Below are 22,986 nucleotides of genomic sequence, written 5' to 3'. Positions count from 1 at the left end.
TAGGGAGGAATCTCCTAGATAGACATAAATGATACGAGGTTTTCAGAGGTTGGCTTTGATGTGAGATTGGAGTGTTTTCTTAGGTCTTTGTGTGTAGATGAAATCTCTGTCCAGCTCCTTGTTCTGCTTTTATGATCACCAGGCTGCTTTGGGTGTTAATTTGGCTTTCCAGGCATTTTGTCACTGGAAAAGGTGAGTGCCCTCCTCAGGAAATAATTATTCATCCATTTAGTGAATTTTTTTTTTTAATGTTTATTTACTTGAGAGAGGGAGAAAGAGAGAGAGCGAGAGAGAGGAAGAAGGAACATGAGTGGTGGAGGGGCAGAGGGAGAAGGAGAGAGAATCCTAAGCAGGCTCAGTGCCGTCAGCGCAGAGCCCGACATGGGGTTCAATCTCATGAACTGTGAGGATCATGACCTGAGCTGGAATCAGGAATTGGACACTTAGCTGACTGAGCCACCCAGGCGCCCCCCAATTCATTGAATTTTTATTGATCACTGCCATGTGCCAGGCATTCTTCTACATATTATACCTACAGTAGTGAAGGAAAGAGGCAAAGTCACTCTTTTGTGGATCTTCCAACTTAGTGAATATGAATATTCCTATTACTGAACATTATATCTTTGATTGTAAATTTAATAGGTTGAGGTGAAACATGTTAAAGTTTTTACATTGATCTCTCCTGAGTTTGTTTAATGTTCACTTTGCCCAAGTCCAGTCAGTTTTTAGCCATTGACAAGATAAAAGTAAATTTGATAATCAGATCCTGGATCTTTGTTCACCAAAGAAATGTCATCCTGTGAGACCTCTAGACCATGGGAAGACAAACACAAACATGGGTATAATTATTCTATTTCCCTACCTACCTCCCACTTTTATAAATTCTTTTGAGGCATTATATACAAACAAAAAAGTGCAAAAATCTTGTGTATATCTTGAAAAAATTTCACTGATACACCCATGTAACCAGCATATAGTTTAACAGAACATTACTCCAGAAGCCTCAAGCCCCTTTTCATTCACAACCATTTCCTCCCCCCAAAACTAAATACTTTCCTCCCTTCTTAAAGATTTATTTGCCTTTTTTGAACTCTATATAAAAGGGAGCATATAGAATATATTTTTTTGTATTTGTCTTCTTTGACTCATGCTGTTTTATCCATGCTGTTGTGTATGTAGGTCATAGTATGTTCATTCCCAATACTATGTAGTATTCTATTTTATGAGTATAGCACAACATACTTTTTTTTTTTTTTTTACTCTAGGTAAACTTTTGGGTTAATTGCAATTTTTGATTTTTACAAATAGAAATGTTATGAGCATTCTTAAAAAAATTTTTTTTGTTATTTCAATTGAAGTATAGTTGACACATAATGATAGAGTAGTCTCAGGTGTATAGCATAGTGATTGGACAACTGTGCTATGCTGTGTTCACCATAAGTATAGCTACTGGGACGCCTGGGTGGCTCAATTATTTGAGCGTCTGACTCTTGGTCTTGGCTCAGGTCATGATCCCAGAGTCATGGGATTGAGCTCCACATAGGGCTCTGTGCTAAGTGTGGAAACTGCTTAAGATTCTCTCTCTCTCTTGTTCTCTCTCTCTCTCCCTCTTCCTCTCTCCCCCTCTCTCCCTACCTTCCTCCCTCTCTCCTTCTGTCCCCTGCTGTAGTGTGTGTGTGCTTGCTTTCTCTCTGAAATAAACAAGTGTAGCTATCATCTATAAACATACTTATATATGAATTTTAATGAACATAGACATGTTAATATATGCCTAAGATTCTTTGCTTTTTTTTTTTTTTTTTTTTTTTTTTTTTGAGAGGGAGCACACAGGTGCAGGCACACATGAGCAGGGGAGGGACAGAGAGAGGGAGAGAAAGAATCCCAAGCAGGCCCCATGCTGTCAGTGCACGGTTCATGAGCTCAGTCCCATAAACTGTGAGATCATTACCTGAGCCAAAATCATGTGTTGGAGCCTCAACCAACTGAGTCACCTAAGATTCTTAGCTTTTAAAGGAGAGTGGTTTTTTTGGGGTGCCTGGGTGGCTCAGTCTGTTAAGTGTTCGACTTCAGCCCAGGTCATGACCTTGTGGTCTGTAGGGTTGAGCCCCCGAGTCAGGCTTTGTGTGACAGCTTAGAGCCTGGAGCCTGCTTTGAATTCTGTCTCCCCCTCTCTCAGCCCCTCCCCCGCTCACACCTCTGTCTCTTTCTCTTGAAAGTAAATAAACATTAAAAAAATAATAAAGGAACATGATTTTTCACATTTTTACCTTTTGAAACTTGAATAACTCTTAAAATTGATGTGTAGTATTTTTTTTTCCCTCCTGAAAATCTTTATTATTTCTCCCTGAAAAGTTTCTGTTAGATTGGTGGCATATCAAAACACAGGAAATGCTAATTGCATCTTGGTACCATGCGATTTTTTAGATTTTTTTGAAAATCATGGTTGGCTAAAATCTTCTGAGAAATTCTTCAGTTTTAAAGCCCCTTTGGAAGTAGTATCAGTGCTTTTAGATGGTTAATTAATTAATTAATTAATTTTAGTGCTTTTAGATGGTTAATTTTCTCGCCAGAAATCATTCCAGGAATACTTTATTCCTGGGAGTGAGTATATATTTGTGTTTTGCATTACTTTGATGTATGTACAGATTATGTATAGACCTTCTCTCTGTTTTCAAAGGTGCGGTCATTGTGGGCCTCAGTGAATGAAACACTCACGTTTTTGGAAAAAGAAAGAGAAGTTGTTAATGCAGTCCTTAGTCTTGTTAACCAGTATACTTTAGATGGAACTAATGTCACAATCGATATTCCAAGGCTCTTACTTGACAAAATTGAGAAACAAATGGGTCAGGTAAGCATTTGATATAAAAGAAGTTTTTGGAAGAACTCTCTTCATGAAATTATTTTACATATGTATATTTTACATATATATATATACACACACACACTAAAATATATGTATTTAATATATAATATGTATTATATATAGCAAATACATAATAAATGTATATTTTTCTTAAAATTTTTTTGTCTTCAGAATTTATTTTTGTGAATATATTTAGTAAAACTTTCATAAAGGGCTGTTGGTGTGTGTATACACACACACACACACAAGCTTTTATTAATTTGTTCATTTCTTTTATGGTGCTACATCATACAGTGTAGAGAGGAGAAGGAGGTTACTTAGTAGGAAGACGATCTGGTATAGTTCTTTAAAGTTTATTAATTTATTTTTGAGAGAGCACAAGCAGGGAAGGGGCAGAAAGGGAGAGAGGGAGACACAGTATACTAAGCAGGCTGTCATTCCAGAGCCCGATGCGGGGCTCTAACCCATGAACTGTGAGATCATGACCTGAGCTGAATTTGGGTGCTTAACCGACTGAGCCATCCAGACACCCTTGGTACTAGTTCTTTATAAATTCTCAAAGGGGAGCATTAATGATCTCCTAATTGCTGAATTTCTTTTTAAAATGTCTTTTGGGGTGCCTGGCTGGCTCAGTCGGTAGAGCATGCAACTCTTGATTTCAGGGTTGTGAGTTTGAGCCCCATGTTGGGTGTAGAGGTTACTTGAAAATAATAAAAACCTTTTTTAAAAAAGCCTCTATCCTCTGGTTTCTCTTTCATCTTGATGCTAAGTATTGTAAAATTTTGCTTCCATTAGCTTTTGTGACCTCAGTGCCTTTGTTCTTGTGTTTTTTCATACTGCTGTTCTCAGTTTTCTACCACTTCCTTTTTCTCTGACTTTCAAATGAAAGTGTTTTCCATGGTTCCATTAATGCCTGCTTTTCCCCACATTATATTCATCTGTTTTTTCTTACTCAATTCTATGTTTTCATCAGTATCCTGTACAATAATATTCCCAAATTGGTATTTCAAGTTTCTTGCCTTCAACCCAAACTCCATGAAATTATTTCCACTTGCTTAGGAAACATTTCCATCTGGCTATGTACATTTATTTTCTTAGTAAACTCACACTCTATTAAGTATCTAATATGTCAAATATTAATGGTAACATAGGGGATAGGAAGGTGAAACATTGTGATCCTGAAGAGCTTTCACTTTAATAGGTAACATGCCAGGCACTTCAAATTCAGAGTACATAAAAGTCTGCAAGTTCAGATTCCTGTATACAGGGAGTAGGTAGGTAATATATGCTCTTTGGAGCATATATATTCCTCTTTGGAACATATATATTTCTTTTTGGAAAAATAGTAGTATTTATGTGAAATTTTAAGATTTTTAGTTGATTGGCAGCTAATTCAAATGATTTTAAAATACTGGAGTTGTGCAGGCCAAATAAACATGTCTAAGTTTGGATTCAGCCATTAAGGGACATCAATTTGCAACTTCTGTTAAAACATGAATTTATGGGGGTGCCTGGGTGGCTCAGTCGGTTGAGGGTCCGACTTCAGCTCAGGTCATGATCTCACAGTTGCTGGGTTCGAGCCCTGCGTCCAGGTCCGTGCTGACAGTGTGGAGCCTGGAGACTGCTTTGAATTCTGTGTCTCCCTCTCTGCTTTTCTCTCTCTCTCTCTCTCTCTCAAATAAATAACATCAAAAATTTTTTAAAAATTTTAAAAACAAACAAAACATGAATTTATGATCCTTCACCAAACCTGCTTTTTCTTCTCAGTCTTCATTTTGCTTTCTGTTTGTTTGCATTTCTTTTATTCTAGTTTGCAACTTTTTTTTGCATAATACAACAATATAGCACTGCATGTTAATTCTTTCACAGTAGTTTTCTTTGGACCAAAATTATTTACTTGGTTTCAGTTTTGGGTAGACATTTGACTTTTTTCACTCTTAAGGTAAGCTTTTTATATAATAAGAAACAAATATATTTATGTAACAGTTCATAATCTTACGAACCACTTTTTCCCCCCCCTCTGAATCCTTAGTTGCACATAGGAAATGTTTATGAGGCTGGAAAATTGAACCTGTTAACAGTTATTCAGTTATTAAATGAAGTTTTGAAAGTAGTGAAATACGAACGTTATCAGGCTGACCCAGCAAGACTGACAATAGACCTTCAATTCCTTGAAAAAGAGACCAAACTTCAGAGAGAAAGATTATCAGATCTGAAGCGTATGAGGTATCCCAGAAATATCTTTTGTTATGGTACTGGGGGAGGAATAGGGTGGTTTTGATAATTTCTCAGCACAACTTGTGTAGTTGACAACTCTTCAGCTTTGGCAAACGAATGTGAGCATTTTATTAGAACTTAAAAACCTTGTCATCGACTCCTGGGGAGACACATAAAGTAGAAAGGAAAATTAATGTTGTTTTCTTTCTAGAATAAATTATTTGCCCTAAGGGATTATTCTTTATGAAATAATTTCAACTTTTCTCAAGCTTTTCTTTTGTATAATAAAACTAATAAACTAAGCCTCAGAAAAAGTTGTTATTTGAGTGGAGGAGCTGGGAGGGACAGAGTAAGAGTAGAGTTTGGACTTGAGTTTAGAACTAGGAAAAAACAATATTTTAAAGGGATAAATGGAATAATTGATGTATGATTGCTTTCTTGTCTTAAAAGGAAAAGTATTTTCGGAACTGAATGTTCACTGTGAGAGTTTATTCATTTCATACATGCTGTATTGGTTGAACTTCCAGTTATATTTTCTTCCCTTTCTCTACAAACTGTTGTCTTAAATTTTATTCAATACTTGTTTTATATATTCATGTTTTGAAGGAAATTCTTTTTTTTATCATAGGTGTAAAGTAAAAGAAGATCTCACAACTATAAAACATTCTGTTGCTGAAAGGCAAGGAGAATGGCATAAAAAGTGGAAAGAATTTCTTGGTCTGTCTCCTTTCAGTCTAGTTAAAGGTTCGACTCCAGTAAGTAATGTTGGCTTGCCTTTTGGAGGGTAGTTTAGTGTAAGGCAGTCTTTTGATTTATCATGTTACAAGTGATCTAGGAATGCTTTGCGTGTTTGTCATCTTGGCATCTGAGCCTAAAGTTTAAATGTTTTGGTTTCTCTAATTTTCTAAATACATATTCAAGTATTTATCAGGTTGCCTTCTGATTTATAGTTAATATTTTTAGACTCAGAGGATTATATTAAAAAGAAAATGAGACTTTTCTCTTGCTGTTAGGTAGTATTACATTTGAGGCACAGTTGGAGGACAGAGTAGTCCCCTTGTTCTAATATTGTACTCCTTTGTTTAAAAATAGTTATGAGATAATTGCCATGCTTGGTAATTCCATCTTTGCTAGGGGGAAATCATCCATTCATAGATTAATTTAGCACTGTTACTATGGTAACGAGTAAATGTGTTTATTTCAAAATGATGATTTCTGTGTTTTAAGGCTGTGGATCTTTTACCACCAATGTCTCCCCTTTCATTTGATCCTGCCTCGGAAGAAGTGTATGCTAGGAGTATTCTTTTGCGGTATCCTGCTTCACTTCCAGGTTGGTTTTTTGTTTTTGTCTCTCTTAAACCTCCCTCTGATCAGTTATTTTTCACTATGATAGCAGTTTCTTTACATTCTTGTTTTTTTTCCCCCCAATTATTTTTTATTGTGGTGAAATGCACATATTATTTCAGTCATTGCAGTGTACCAAGTCAGTGGCATTTAGTAAATTCACAGAGTTGTGCAACCATCACCACTTTTTTTTTTTTTAATTTAATGTTTATTTATTTTTGAGAGAGAGAATGTGAAGGAGGGGCAGAGAGAGAGGGAGACACAGAATCTGAATCAGGCTCCAGGCTCTGAGCTGTCAGCACAGAGCCCGATGCAGGGCTCGAACTCCTGACTGCGAGATCATGACCTGAGCCGAAGTCAGACGCCTAACTGACTGAGCCACCCAGGCATCCCCCCATCACCATTTTTTAGCTCCAGAATATTTTTATTATCTCAAAAGGAAATCCTGTACACATTAAGCAGTGATTCCCCATTTTCCCCTTTCCTGATCCCTGGCAACCGCTAATGTACTTCTTATCGCTATGGATTTGTCTATGCTAGATATTTCATATAAAAGGAGTCCTATAATAGGAGGCTTTTTTTTTTCTTTTCGAATTTTTATTTAAATTCTGGTTAGTTAATATACAGTGCAATATTGGTTTCAGGAGTATAATTCAGTGATTCATCACTTAAATACAACACCCAGTGCTCAATATGAGGCTTTTTGTGTCTGGCTTCTTTCACTTGCAGAATTTTTCACTTCGCACAGTGTTTTCAGGGTTTATCAAAGTTGTAGCATGTATTAGTACTTCGTTACTTTTTATGAATACATTCTGTTGAATGACTAAACCATATTTTGTTTATTCATCCATTCATCCATTGATGGATATTTGGGTTGTTTGGACTATTTCAGTATTATGAGTAATGGTGGTATAAACATTTGTTTACAAGGTTTTGTATAGACGCCCACAGCTGTTTAACATGAAATAGTATAATAATTATCCAAATACTACCTGTTTTAATCAACATCTGCCATATTGCTATATATATATATATATATATATATACATATATATATATATGTTTGTATTTTTGCTAAACCAAGTAAGTTCTAGACATTTTAACACTTCACTGAAAGTGTTTCAGCATGCATTCCCATAAAAATTTGAAGACTTTTCCTATGTAACTACCATAGTAATGTCATATCTAAAAAGCTAATAATAATTCTGTTGTATCTCATATTCAGCTTCGTCAACTATTGTGCCACTATCACACCTAAAAAATGCATTTCTCTACAATATCTAATATCCATTTTATATTCATTTTCCCCAACTGCCCAGTACTTGTGTGCAAGAAATTATTGAGTTCAGTAAATATTAGATAAGAGGAGGAATAAATGCATAAAAAATGTATGAATTATGTAGCTAGGCTAGGGCAGGCAATAGATGTAGGCCATATTTGAGTTCATGCAGGCTGAAGTGATCAAGCCTCGCATTGGGCTCACTCGTGCGATTTTACTGCACTCTCTCTCAAAATAAATAAACATTAAAAAAAAAAGTTTATTACTAGATATTCTGTATCTGTACTATCTGTACACTTTCACAATTGAATGATTTTTTTTCTATTAGCATTCATATTGTGATTTTCTGTTTTCTTTTGTTTAGAAGTTTTTCTAGAATTTCAAGAGATCACTGAATATTAGAATATACAAACATAATTCAAGAGTAATTAATTTTTATGTTCCTTTAGATATACCTAAGCAACATAACCAAGAAAATGATTGCAGGAGAGCCAGTGATATACCGGCAACTGTACATGATCTAACCAACAGGTAGAACAAATTTGATTTTCATATTGATTTTTTCCCCCCTTCATTAATTTAGTTTCATCTTCTTCACCTAATTTTCAAGCTTCTATACTATGGGATCATCTATAATTTTCTTCTCTTAACTAGAGAATATTTTTCCATGTGGATCCATATTTTCAGGAAAGATTGAAACATTTCTGACACAGAGGCATTTTTATTTTTCCTTCTTTTGTTTATCTAAATGTTGGGATTCATAGGGGATTATCTAATTTTTGAAGAAAAACATGTATGGAAATTATCTAGTGCAAGTTTGGGAATTTTTGCCTTTTTGTGTCTGTGAGCTTCTTTGAAACCACTTGTGACCAGTTGACTAAATCCAAATCCAGGAGTTTAAGGGCTTCTGAGATGATCTTGTCTCCTAGTTTTTAGACTGTGTTCTGCAGCGCCCTCTGGTGATGTGGATGAAACTAATTTAACCTGTCACTGGTCTAACCTTTTTCCACTTCAACCTGAGCAAATAGTTTTTTATGTGTATTATATATTGAGGGTTTTATATGCCATTTGATAAACAGAGTTCCATGCTTTAAAAAAAAAAAAAGGAAGGGGCACCTGGGTGGCTCAGTCGGTTGAGCATCCAATCTTGATTTCAGCTCAGGTCATGATCCTTAGGGTGGTGGCATTGAGCCCTGTGTTGGGCTCCCTGCTGAGCATGGAACCTGCTTAAGATTCTCTCTCTCCTAGAGAGCCTGGGTAGCTCAGTCGGTTGAATGTCTGACTTTGGCTGAAGTCATGATCTCAAGGTTCATGAATCCAGCGCTGTGTTGAGCTCTTCAGAGCCTGGAGCCTGCTTTGGGTTCTGTGTCTCCCTCTATCTCTCTCTGCCCTTCCCCTCTTGTGCTCTGTCTCTGTCTCTCTCAAAAACAAATAAACATTAAAAAAAAAGAAAGAAAGAAAGAAAAAAGATTCTCTCTCTCCCTTTGTCCCTCTCCCTTGCTTTCTGTCTCTCAAAACAAAACAAAACAAAACAAAACAGGGAAGACTTCTGATTCATTCTAATCCCAAAATTTAACATGTGAAGAAAACTAAACTTTTGTTTATTAGAACATCCTTCAGGAGTATTCTTAATTTTTTTTATTGCCTGTTTTCTTTATTATCCCATTTTGGCTCTTAAAACAGATGCCAAATTATATAAGCAAAAATTTCTATATGTAGTCTACCTGGGGAATATATTTAATCTTTATTGACACTAAGTGTTATTAAGTGGCAATCAAACACAGACATACTCAACTGGTTTGTTATATTAAAGTTTTTTGTTTTCTGACTACCCTTTGATCTAAATAGGGGTCTTTCAGTCCAGTTTCCCCATATAATTGAGGCACAGTTATGAAAACAAGTTACTTAGGGTAATTCTAAAAGAAAATTCTAAATTTTAAATGAATTGAAGCTCTCTTCATTCTGTATACTCTAATAGTTGAAACACCATAACAAGAGTCAAAACTTATATGTTAATTGAAGTCTTCTTCATTCTGTATACTTTTAATAAGTTAATAAACCAAAACACCGTAACAAGAGTCAGATTATATGTGAAATAGAGCTATTGGCAGTTTGCTTGGCAGTAATTTCCTGATTCACAGGAGGTCAGGATTTCTTGTGGAAGATTTATTTTTTTATTCTTAGATCTGGATATGATGTTGATTCTTGGAGTACCTTAAGAAAAATAGTGCAATCTATTGTAGAGATTTGACACTGCAGAGATAGTGAAGTTATTGGGCTTCTCTATTTTACTCCCTTATCACTGTTCTTCAAGCATGCTAGAGGGGAATAGTTGATGCTTCCCAATCTCAATTATGTTTTTGGTTTCTCTTTCCTTGAGAGAGCAAATGAAATATTTGATTAAGGTCACTTGCTGGGACCTTAAGGGGCTAAATAAAGATTGATGGAGTTAGTAGATTGATTCATAGATAGGATTTTATTTATGAACTCCATTGAATTCATTGAACTTCAAGATTCTTTTTTTTTTGGAGAGCGCACGTGCACTTCATGAGCAGTGGAGGGGCAGAAGGAAAGAGTGGGAATCTTTTTTTTTTAATGTTTTATTTTTATTTTTGAGAGAGAGAGAGAGCATGTGTGCACGAGCTGGGGAGAGGCAGAGAGTGAGAGAGAGAGAGAGACAGAGGATCTGAAGCAGGCTCTATGCTGTCAGCGCAGAGGTCAATGTAGGGCTTGAACCCACGAGCTGTGAGATCATGACCTGAGCTGAAGTCAGATGCTTAATTGGCTGAACCACCCAGGTGCTCTGAGAGAGAATCCTAAACATATTCCAGCGGGGCTTGATCCCATGGCCATGAGATCATGACCTGAGCTAAAAGCAAGAGTTGGATGCACAACCGATTGAACCACGTATGCATCCCTCAAGATTCTTTCTTGAAGTAGAATTTTGTACTAAGATACACTATCAGAATTCTACAAGAGCCAGACACTTAGCTCCTAAGAATTTAGTTTAGATGGAAATCACTTAGTATATGAAAAGAGATTGTATTAAATACACTTAAACAAAAAAATGTTTATTTTGAGAGAGAGAGAGAGAGAGAGAGAGCACACGAACAGTGGAACGGCAGAGAGAGAGAGAGAATCCCCAGTGTAGAGCCTGATGTGGGTGGGGCTTGAACCCACAAAACTGTGAGATCATGACCTGAGCTGAGATCAGGAGTTGGATGCTTAACCAGCTGAGCCACCCAGGAACCCCTAAATACACTTTGATTTCCCGATTTATCCTCTTCCATGCTCATCTCTTTAAATTTTATTTTATTTTTATTTTTTTTAAAGAGAGTAAGCAGGACAGAGGGGCAGAGGGAGAGAGAATCTTAAGCATGCTCCACGCTCAGCATGGAGTCTAACGTGGAGGTCGTGACCTGAGCTGAAATCAAGAACTGGATGCTCAACCAGCTGAGCCACCAGGGCTCCCCAAGCTCATCTTTGATACTTAATTTTTTTTTTTTTAATGTTTATTTTTGAGAGAGAGAGACAGACAGAGCATGAGCAGGGGAGAAGCAGAGAGAGAGAGGGAGACACAGAATCTGAAGCAGGCTCCAGGCTCTGAGCTGTCAGCACAGAGCCCGATGCAGGGCTCGAACTCATGAACCCCGAGTTCATGACCTGAGCCGAGGTCAGATGCTTAACTGATTGAGCCACCCAGGTGCTCCTTTAATTTTTTTAAAAACTGTTATATTTATTTTAGAGAGAGAGTGTGAGTCGGGGAGGGGCAGAGAGAGAGGGAGACACAGAATCTGAAAGAGTTTCTAGGCTCTGAGCTGTCAACACAGCTTGAACCATGAACTGTGGGGCTTGAACCATGAACTGTGAGATTGTGACCTGACTTGAAGTTGGTCATTTAACTGACTGAGCCACCCAGGTGCCCCTTGGGATACTTAATTGTAATAGAAGGTTTGGGATATTGAAGGGAAGTGTAAGGGGAGGCTTTTGGTGGTGAGGGATAAAATGCTTAATAGTATATGAATGATTATTACTGCCTGATAGCAGAACAGAAGAAAGGTGAAGAGTTGAGTCATTTGTAAATAAGCTTATTGCTTAGAATTCTTTACTGTAAAGGTGTTTTGAAATAAAATGTTTCATTAGTAATGTGTAATGTAGGTGGACTGTACTTAAAGAAAATAATACCCCCTGTGTTTTACGATTTTATTTTATTTTTCTAAGTAATATCCACATCCCACATGGGTCTTGAACTCACAACCCGGAGAGCAAGAGCTGCACACTACACAGACTGAGCCAGCCAGTCACTCCTAATAATACCCTTTTCTTACGTGAAGTTCAGCTGTTGTTTGTAGTGGCATCTTAGGTCAGTATCAAAGTAGTTGATTGGAAATTCATGTGTGGATATGAACAATACAACTATTCCATTAAAAAGCGTGGAAAGAGTGTAGTTTTTAGCGTAAGTTATTAGCCCCTTCACATGTGGTTGTCACCCACAGGTACCAAAATATAAGTAATGTTCTCCATAAATCTCATGGTTGTTTTTGATCAGAGTGAGCTGATGGAGGCTTCACTATACTTAAACCCAGAATCCATTGATTGGTGATACCTTCGCTGTAATTGTGGACACTACCTTTCTTTGCAGTGGTTTCTGGAAGGGAGGGTTCCATGATATTTCTAGTGTGGTGATACACTTTTAGACCTAGACCTTTAACCTCTTCAGTTTCTCCTTTATTGCATTTCAGAGATGGGGCAGTACGATCTTGCCTGAATGCCAACTAAATATCTTTAGTCTTAGAAACCGAATTCTAATTTCCTTTCTCTTTTTATAATTTCTGTTTGTTATTTCTTTAATTGTAGATATATCATAACAACAAAATAAAAATGAGAAATAATTAGCTGAAATTTCTTTTTTAAAAAAATGTTTATTTTTGAGAGAGAGAGAGTGAGTGAGGGAGGGGCAGAGAGAGGGAGACAGAGGATCAGAAGCAGGCTCTGTGCTGACAGCAGCGAGCCCAGTGCTGGGCTCTAACTCAAGAACCGCACGATCATGACCTGAGCTGAAGTTGGATGCTTACCCGAGTCACCCAGGTGCTCCAATTAGCTAAAATTTCTAACAAATTACTTGTCAGACTTTCTTCCCAGTTTGTTTTTTGAGGTTTATTTACAAACATACATAAATTTAATTCTAATCAAAATTTTGTAAACACTAAGTATAGTTTTTTAGTATATGTATATATGTTTTCTTTATATTACCATTTTTCACTTATAAATGCTTTGTAACATTTCATTTATTTTTAAAATTTTTTTTAATGTTTATTTTTGAAAGAGACAGTGTGAGCAGGGGAAGGGCAGAGAGAGAGAGAGAGAGAGAGAGAGAGAGAGAATCTGAAGCAGGCTCCAGGCTCTGGGCTATCAGCACAGAGCCTGACGCGGGGCTCGAACTCATGGACTGTGAGATCATGACCTGAGCTGAAGTCAGACGCTTAACTGACTGAGCCACCCAGGCACCCCTCATTTATTTTTAGACTTTCAGATTTTCCTTAAATTTTTTTTTACTGTAAAAAGCATGTTGTTTCTTATTTTCTTTTGGAAGTACTCTTTCCTTAGGATAGAATCCCGCAGTGGGGTCAACACCATCTCTCTTTATCTATTACAGTCCTAGGATTTTATGGGCCTCAGTTTTGGCATGGCAGGTAGATAGAGAGTAAGGATTGAGCCAGGGCTGCTTTCAGGTTGGCTTGGATTGAGATGTTAGTAGGGCTGATTGCATGTTGCTAATTCAGAAATGAGAGAGAAGCTAGAGAATAGGTGTCCATTTTGTTTTTTAATGAGGCTCTGTAAGAATGATCCAAATAAAATTTGGTGGCGTAAATCTATAGAGCCTCTTGCTCAGGTGACATTTATTCGTTGATTCAGTCAATCCATCAATTAGTTACAAACATGTATTGTACTGCCAAGTACCAGTTTGTGGGAATAACCTTTGGAAAGACATAGTCTTTGTCCTCCAGGAGCTCACAATCTCGTGGTGGCGTCTTAGTGGCATCTTAGATCGCTGGTCCTGCCTCAGAGGGCTTTTTGATCATTTTAATGTTAAAGTTTTAGGAAAATTTAGATAAAATCATCGTAGATGATTAGTTTTTCCTTTGACATCTAGATTATATCCTGTTGAGGCAAAATTGAGCCTTAAACAGTTTCAGTGATCTTGAATTATGTTTGGAAGGTAGATAACAATTCTAAGAAGCCATAGTTGAAAAAGTTTGAAAAAGCGTATTTGCTGTTACATAAAATGTTTTAAAGCTGTTAATTTTGTACTAGCCATGAACAGAAAGCAAAGCACCGACATGCTTGAGGTTGAAAGCGGCCTCTCAGGTCATCTTGCCTTTTGTATTAGAGTAGAAAAGCTTTGACCAGTGAGCATACCCATGATTGACTTTGAAAGTTCTTTCAAGATCAAGTTATAATTGCTTTGAAGGCTTTAAAAACTTAATAACTTGTTTTTTTTTTTTTTTTTTTAATTTTTTTTTTTCAACGTTTATTTATTTTTGGGACAGAGAGAGTCAGAGCATGAACGGGGGAGGGGCAGAGAGAGAGGGAGACATGGAATCGGAAACAGGCTCCAGGCTCTGAGCCATCAGCCCAGAGCCCGACGCGGGGCTCTAACTCACGGACCGCGAGATCGTGACCTGGCTGAAGTCGGACGCTTAACCGACTGCGCCACCCAGGCGCCCCTTAATAACTTGTTTTGTAATTGATGTGTAAGGTTTTATTTTGTCCAAAGGGGCAAGAGAATCTAAGATAGTAAGGAATGCTATATGTAGAATCCAGCAAACAAACTGACTAACCTTATGACTTTACTATAACTAACATACATGCTATAGAGCAAGAGTCAGCATAAGAGGAATTGATTTTGGACACAAAGTATCAAAATCACAAAGTCTCTGGTACAATGAAATTCTGTGATCTGAAGCCTAAAGGTAATGTAATAATGCGGTTCTAGTTAGTTGAATTTGTTTATACCGTGTTCTCAAGTTTTTGAGTGTTCATCAAGTCATTCAACCTTGTAAAAAATGTTGATTTAAAATACGTAGAGGTTAAGGAAGATGTTCACCATTTGGGAGGCTGATACACAAATGGGGCTGAAGTACTGCTCTGATTGTCACTGTACCTCCCTAGAATAAACTGCCTTTTGATGACCGGGACGAATTGAGGGAAATCGTAACGGACAGATACGGGGCAGACAGTTTCTGTAGATTATTCAGATATAGCTAGTGAATGGAATTCTTTCCTGTGTATAACTTGGATTTGATATCCTTTTTTCCTTTAGACCTGCTTCTTTCCTGTTGCAGCCAGTTTCATCATCGGGTAGAAACAGTGTTAGACTGCTTGAAAAGGTATATTTTAAAACAACTTTTAAGTAATTTTGGCTGTACTAACTTATGATAAAATATTATTTTTGTTGATATCCCAATTTGTATTTACGCATTTCCTATTGCTTCTAAGTGGGAATATTGAAATTTTTTAATTGTGCCACTGACCATGATAACTCAAGAACCTCTAATGAAGATCAGCCATAATTATTATTATTCCATGTCTGTTTTCTTCAGGACATGAAGATAAGAACTCCTAGAGAAGGAAATGAAACACCTCCTAAGGAAACACCAAAATTTGAAATGGAAGGCTCTTCATCATCAAATACTGCAAGAAATACAGAGAATACTGCATTTGCAGGGTCTCTGCCAGCTAAAAATAGTGATCCATTCCAAAAAGAGCAGGATCATATGGTAGAAGAGGTTAGAAAAAGATTGTAATGAGTGTACTGAAGTATCTATTATTTTCTCATTGGTGTTGAGATTGTAAAAGAAGTTATAATTATTGATTAACTGGGGTTAATTTGGGAAAGGAGGGCACAGATAATGAAAATCATGTTTAAAGCAAATTGGTCCTCCCAAAAAGTAGATGTAGATATAAACTTAGTAGGATTATATCCGTGGTTGAGAACCCATGTCCCAGTCTATAAATATCTCTAAAAGTAGAAAAATAATACATGTGTGATGTTTTTGGAATCAATCATTACGTAAATTGTTAGATAAATACACCCAATGATTATATTCTATTAAGGTAATCTAAATGTCTGTTGCTTAGCCAAGCTTCCTCTTTTTTTAAATATTAGAACAAAGACTATGCAGTATCATTATTATCTCTAAGCATAGTTTTTGTCTTTCTACTTTCTAGATATTTAAAAAGTAATTAAATGCATCAAGATTGAGATAAAGGACGGAACTCCAATACCTGAATCAATATGCACCAAACCAAATTTTTCTCACAGTCTCCAGAAATATAAAGTAGCTGATTATTTTCTGGCTGCTTAATCAAATTCAAACAGTGCTAAGGGATGTTGTGGGAAACGCAATAAAAATAACATTAGAGAATGACTTGATCATTTGCATAAACTTTCTGCAGTAAATAGTACAGTATTACTGCTGAGCAATAGTAGCATTTCACTTGCCAGTGAAAAGTCTCTTGTCAGGAAAAACCGACATCATGAGCAATGATGCATTTGATCACTTTTGAAATATATACAAAGTAGAAGGACGACAACTATGCTTAGTAGTAAATCCCCTAGAGTTCTGTTTTCATACTGTATACTTTCTTTTCTGTATTTCAGAATGTATTTCTATGCCTTGTTTACTAGTTTATGTCTGGTAATGAGGTTTCTGGCTAAGAAGTATATTGTCCGGGAGTATTTTATTTGTTAGTAGAAGTGTTATTGGGCAAATGGATTATAAATAAGAAAAATCTGCTTGCTTTAAACCTAGTCATTTTGGCAAACACAGAATTGTCAAGTTCAAAGATGTGGCAGATAGTAGCTTAGGTCACTGTGTAGTTAGAATTACCTCTAAGTCTTCTCAGGTATAAAGATTTTTACTTTTTCTTTCCTTTATATGGGATATCCAGTTAAGGAGGGAGGAAACAGTTTTGGATTTGGTTTCACCTTATAGGGTCGTGCCTAGCAGACTATATAGAGGATTTGGGAGCTACGTTTTTGAGTGGCTTTTCATGCCAACTGCTCTTGGAGGGGTTGCTAACCATCAGGTGCTGATTTGTTCTCATCAGGGCTTTTGTTGCATTCTACCAGTGACTGTGGTAATTTTTGCTTTACCTTTTCTGTTTTAGGTTGCAAGGGCAGTTTTATCTGACTCACCACAGCCCTCTAAAGGAAAAGAACTAAAATTACAGGAACTAATTGATACTCTAGTTTCTAACCCATTCTTAACAAGGAACCAAATTCCCCGAACGCCAGAAAATTTGAGTAAGTTATAATTTCTGTCACTTATTTTCTTTCTCAGACATTACTGTTAGAACTAGGTCTAACATATAATCTAGAAACTCGCTTTCACTTTCTTTTCTAGGGGGTAGGGAGAAACAAATAAAATTTTTCTGTATCTTTCAGTTTAGTGGCAATGGCTCTTAATTTGTTTTGATGTAAGGGACTTTTATTGAAGTATTAAGTGTGGGTGTTCTCACTGATACGGCAATTTGTAAGCAGTATTATAATGCCCTGATACTCTACAGTTTTGCTTTTGTTGTTTTACTTAGCTCTTTCCTGGAAGATACTTAAGTTGAGCATTTTTAAAACACCCTCTCCCTCCACATCTGACCTGCGATCAACATTTATAGAGTATATAGGCTAAGTCCTTCCAGTCAGCAGCATCAGCCAAAAATAGTGTGTATAGAAATCTTTTCTACCCCTTCCAAGCTAGCTAGACTGCCCAATACTTTTTTCTTATAACCTATAATCTGTGTTGGCAAAATTCTGATATTGTTGTCCATATGAAGGCACATCATCTTAGTTGAATTAAATAAAATTTCCATTTTGCTGCTAGAAATGACATATTCAAAGTTAACTTGATTCAGTTCAGGTTGAACCTAGCCACAGCCTAGATCAGTGGTCAGCAAACTATAGCCTGTGAACCAAATCTAGCTTGCCCTGTGTGTTTTTGTAAATAAAGTTACATTGAACACAGCCTTGTGGATTTGTCACCATATTGTTTATGGTTACTTTCATGTTATAGTGGCAGAGTTGAGTAGTTGTCACAGACCGATAGCCTGCAAAGGCTAAAATATTACTATCTGCCCTTTTCATTTTTTTTTTCTCTATCTGCCCTTTTCAGAAAAAATTTGCTGAACCCTGGCTTAGGTGGACAAGAAAATATCTTTTTATTTTTATTTATTTAAAGTTTATTTATTTTGAGAGAGAGCGTGCACATGTGTGAGAGGGAGAGGGGCAGAGAGAAAGAGGGAGAGAGAATCCCAAGCAGGCTCCCCTCTGTCAGTGCAGAGCCCGACCTCCCGAGCTGTGAGATCATGACCTGGGCCGAAATGAAGAGTTGGACACTTAACTGACTGAGCCACCCAGGCATCCCAGAAAATCTTTTTAATGTATATAATTTCTTTGTGCTGTGTGCAAATATATGCACATTTCAGGGACAGTTTTTGTTATTTATGTGTGATCAGTTGGAGAAGGAATTCTTTGATGTTGTTGTTCTTTGGTTTGTTGTGGGGTCTTGTCATCCAGTGGGCATATCTGTGGAACATATAGTGTAGTCAGTAGGTTTATATTGACCACTAGAAATGAAATTTTTAATTGCATGCTCTGTTTGGGAATATTAGTAAATTGTGTTCTTTCCCCTTTCATTTAATTAGTAAGCGAAATTAGGAGCTCATGGAGAAAAGCTGTGGAAATGGAAGGTAACAGAAGTACAGAACTAATACAGATGGATACCGAAGATAGAGAAATATCACCAGAATCCTTACCTGTGTTGCATAATCAAAGAGAATTTAGCAGAACCAGTTTTCTCTCAGCAACCTCTGTATCCGATTCCAGCCATTTCCATTTGCCTGAAGAGAAAGTTGTTTCCGATTGCCTCAAGTGTATGCCTCAGAAACATGCGGGGACCAGTCACATTGGTGGACTGTCAACACAACATCAGTCAGATGTGTTAAACAAGAAAATAATGGACAAGCAAGGTTTGGAGTGTGCAGCGTTACAGAACAGGCTTTTAGAAACTAGCCAAACAGAGACATTCTCCCCTGCTGTAGGTAATAGGAGAGTTGTGATGGGTAGCAGTGAAGAGGAACATGTTAAAATAGCAGACCACTCAAAAGCTTCTTACAAAGAACCTTTCGTGCATAAAAGTATGTTATGGGACTCTTTTCAAGTATCAAGTGGAATTAGTTCCACAAGTTTAAAGGATATTGATTTTGGCATATTACATGAAACTCTTCCAGAAGAAGTGGGTCACTTAAGTCTTAATAGCTCCAGTAGTACAGAGGCCAATTTTAAACTGGAACCAGATAGTCCTGTGCACAGTGGCATTTTTCCCGAGGATGTTGTGGGAGAAAGACCAACTACTCCAGAATCAGACTTTAATTTACAGGCTATTTGCCATAGATATGAAGCTCTGAAAAAATCTCTGTCCAAGAAAAGAGAAGAAACTGACTTTTCCAATCCTGAAACACTTGAAAGACACAAACCAGAATTGAGCCCTACTCCCAGAAACATGCAAACAGATGATATGCTTGACTTTTTGAACAGTCATGATTTGCACACTGACTATACAAAACCGTCTTTACGCATGTCCCTTGGTGAAAGGAAACAGTCTCTTTCACCACTAATTAAGTTTTCTCCAGTGGAACAAAGATTGAGAACCACAGTACCATGTAGTTTTGGAGAACTTCTACCTAACTTAAAAGGTAAGATTTAACTAGACCTGTGCATATTGACTTATTGACGTTTTCTCTCAACTTCTAACAGTAGTATGCAGTGAATGCTACAGGACCTTTATTGTGAATGTGACAAAATATGCTCTCTGTTCCTTCGACTTGGATGAGAAGAGGGAACGTATCACTTCTTTCTTTCTCAATCTCAAGTGATGTGTATATAGTTTACAGTAAGTGTGGGACAGGGGTGGAAAATGAAACCAAACCAGAAATCTTGTCAAAATCTTGGCTGGTGGAGGATGGTTCTAAAAATGTTGAGTAATGGGGGCACCTGGCTGGCTCAGCTGGAAGAGCATGTGATTCTTGATCTTGGGGTTGTGAGTTCAAGCCCCATGTTGGATGTAGAGATTACTTAAATAAAAAAAAAAAAAAATTAACACTGTGTTAAATATTATTCTTGTAATAATAAGATATCAGTGATTGCTTTGAAATAAATTTGAGGGGGACGGGTGACAAAATAGGTTAGTGTATTAGTTTCCTGGGGCTGCCATACAAAGTATCACAAACTAGGTAGCTTCAAACAACAGAAATTTATTATCTCTGGAGACAGTAAGTTCTGGAAGCTAGAATCCAGAATCAAGGGGTTGGCAGGGCCACAGTCCCTCTACAGCCATTAGAGGAAGATCCTTCTTGCCTCTCCCAGCTTTTGGTAGCCCCAAGGGTCCCTTGGCTTATGGTAGCACAGCTCTAATCTCTGTCTCCATCTTCACATGGCTTTCTCCTCTTGTGTGTCTCTTTGCCTTCTTCATAAGGACACAAGTCATATAGATTAATGGCTCACCCTACTCCAGAATGACCTCTTCCTAACTGATTATATCTTTATTGACCCTCTTCCCAAATAAGACCATGTTCTGAGGTATTGGGGTTAGAACTTCATATTTTGGGGGGACACAGTTCAACCCATAACAGCATTAATAATAATTGAAGCTGGACTAATCATAATTCTCTTGACTTTTGTATATTTGAAAATTGTCATCATTGGGGCGCCTGGGTGGCTTAGTCGGTTAAATGTCCGACTCTTGATCTCAGCTCAGGTCATGATCTCATGCTTTTTTGTTTGAGCCTTGCGCCGGGCTCTGCGCTGACAGTGCAGAGCCTGCTTGGATATTCTCTCTCTCCCTGTCTCTCTGCCCCTCTCCTTCCTGAGTGCTCTCTTGCTCTCTCTTTCTCAAAATAAATAAACTTAAAAAAAAAATTGTCATCATAAAGATTTAAAAAGAAAAACAACCCTAATCTTAAAGCATGTTAGAGCAAATGTAGATCCGGTGATATAGAGTCATTATACATCACTGTGTTTGCCAATGATAATTTAACACTTGTATATTGAAAAGTATTCTTAGAGGGATATATTGATACTCTGTGAGGAAAGGTATCGCAGTGAGAATGTTGGATTTTCATCATAGGTAAGTATTGCATGTGAACTTTTTATTTAAGAAGACTGGAATTTGCCATTACTTAGAATCTGTCCTATTTAATTTTTTCTTTGTAATGAATGTTTACTTACCATTTTCTGTTTTTAAAATCAATTTTGCAGAAGAAGAAGTCTTGAATAAGAGCCTTGATGAAACAAATCTCCATCAGACTTGAAAAGATGAAAGCAGAAGCCCAGTTAATTCAACTATGATGTACTTACATTTCAAGCAGTGTCACAGGATCAAAACTGGTTTATAATTTATTTTTTTTTTTAATTTTTTTTTTTTTACGTTTATTTATCTTTCAGACAGAGAGAGACAGAGCATGAACAGGGGGAGGGGCAGAGGGAGAGGGAGACACAGAATCTGAAACAGACTCCAGGCTCTGAGCTGTCAGCCCAGAGCCCGACGCGGGGCTTGAACTCACGGACCGCGAGATCATGACCTGAGCCGAAGTCGGCCGCCCAACCGACCAAGCCACCCAGGCGCCCCAAAACTGGTTTATAATTTAAATACACGTTGGAAGTGTAACTCTTCTCTCAAGGCCTGAAAATCCTAAATAATGCCTTTTAGCAAACATTAGTTTTTAGGTAAAGAGATCTTTGGATTTTCTCTTTGTATGGATATGGGGTTTAAATGTGAAGTATTTGTGAAGGGAAGCAGACCTCAAGTTATATGAAACCATTTTGATTCCTTGAATAATTTGTAAGCGTTAAGTAAATAGCAAATAGTAGTTTAATTTATTATGTTATGATTTCAGTTGATTAACATAAACATGAGTGGTTTTTGATATACTTGTATTAAGTGGTTAACATAATAGCCATTGAATATACTGACCTTTCATTTTAGGGAAATAGAGAGCTTTTATTGTTTCTTTATGGAACATTATAGTACTAACCAAAAAAAGTGAGAAAAGTAGTGCCTTGGGATGTGTAGTCAAGGTGAGGAAAATTTAAGTTTGGGAAAGCTCTAAGCAGGCTTAGTGATTATTTAAGTAGGTTGGTCCTGGAAAATGTTTGATGGAATAAAATGTATGTGATGATAAGTGAAGACTGGGGCAGAATGAATTTAGATAAATGGAAAATGATGGAAGACGACTAGACACTTTTAAGGAACACTGTCACACTATAAATCCATTCAATGGGTTTGCAGCAGATTTATATTTAGTCTAATTTAGACTTTGAGAATTTAACCCCTAGTTTTATATTTTAACAAAAGATGTAAATTAAAAAATTTATTAGTCTCTATTGTTGGTTTATTTGTGGGGGGCATGGTTTTTAGGGAAAGGAGCTAATTTTGATTGTGTTACTTCTCAAAAACCATCAGTTTCCCACTGCCTATGAATAACCTCAAAATAACTTGAGAAAACTGAATTTGGGGTACGTGCTTAGTTACACAGTTAAGTCGGTGGTGAAGCTAGGATTTGACCCTATTTTCTTTCCTTAATATACTACAAGACCTTCTGGAAATAACTAAAAGGCCAGGATAAACAATATGGCAACAGGGGTTGGCCTGTTGATCTTCTGGACTGAGTGGGGAGTCAGATGTGTGGCCACTGGTTCAGTAACCTCCCTCAACTCTGTCATGCCCTCCGGCTGGGAAAATGGCTTATCTCTACCATCCAAGTGTATGTATGCCATTGGCCTCTGTGAACCAGGAGTAATGAGCATGCACTGGAAAGGTGATAGCACTTATGGTACCCTGTCTAGCCCCAACTCTTAAGCATTAAAACCTTGTTCATTTGTCAAGAAACTGTAGAGGAGAGGAGATTAAGTCGAAGGGGGGAGTTCTGGAAGTAGATGGGCTTAATTGTTCATCTTTCTTCACTCACTTTGGCCTTTTCTGAGTTGTTTGATCCCAATTTGAAGGCCAGTCTTTTTGTGAGAAAAGACAGAAGAAAAGCATATATAACTGCCTTATTTGCTGTGGAAAAGAAAGAGGAAGGACAGCTTCTAAGGTGCTATATTCTTTTATTAATACAACAATCAGTGACTGTAGGTCTACTGGGAAACTCTTCTATAGTGTGCCCTAAGAAAATGCACTAACCTGTAAATCCAAAATTAACATGGTAGGTTGGAGGTAGGCCTATC

At 37.1% G+C, this 22,986-nt stretch overlaps 1 protein-coding gene and 1 non-coding gene across 2 annotated transcripts in view; both read left to right on the top strand.

The window, feature by feature from the left end:
• The window catches only part of HAUS6 (HAUS augmin like complex subunit 6), a 35,760-nt gene extending 14,559 nt beyond the window's left edge, over positions 1 to 21,201 (top strand). Inside the window, exons 8-17 of the mRNA XM_011288616.4 lie at positions 2,678 to 2,848; positions 4,896 to 5,089; positions 5,709 to 5,835; positions 6,308 to 6,410; positions 8,153 to 8,234; positions 15,028 to 15,094; positions 15,308 to 15,493; positions 16,878 to 17,013; positions 18,408 to 19,457; positions 21,019 to 21,201. Of these exons, the coding sequence (XP_011286918.3) occupies positions 2,678 to 2,848; positions 4,896 to 5,089; positions 5,709 to 5,835; positions 6,308 to 6,410; positions 8,153 to 8,234; positions 15,028 to 15,094; positions 15,308 to 15,493; positions 16,878 to 17,013; positions 18,408 to 19,457; positions 21,019 to 21,071 (2,169 nt within the window). The 3' untranslated portion in view covers positions 21,072 to 21,201. The remainder of the gene's footprint in view (positions 1 to 2,677; positions 2,849 to 4,895; positions 5,090 to 5,708; positions 5,836 to 6,307; positions 6,411 to 8,152; positions 8,235 to 15,027; positions 15,095 to 15,307; positions 15,494 to 16,877; positions 17,014 to 18,407; positions 19,458 to 21,018) is intronic.
• LOC111557665 lies at positions 14,816 to 14,946 on the top strand. Its single transcript, XR_002737899.1, has one exon.
• Positions 21,202 to 22,986: the final 1,785 nt, after the last annotated feature.

Source organism: Felis catus, chromosome D4, assembly GCF_018350175.1.
Source record: "Felis catus isolate Fca126 chromosome D4, F.catus_Fca126_mat1.0, whole genome shotgun sequence".
NCBI lineage: Eukaryota > Metazoa > Chordata > Mammalia > Carnivora > Felidae > Felis > Felis catus.
This window is presented reverse-complemented; position numbering and strand designations above follow the sequence as displayed.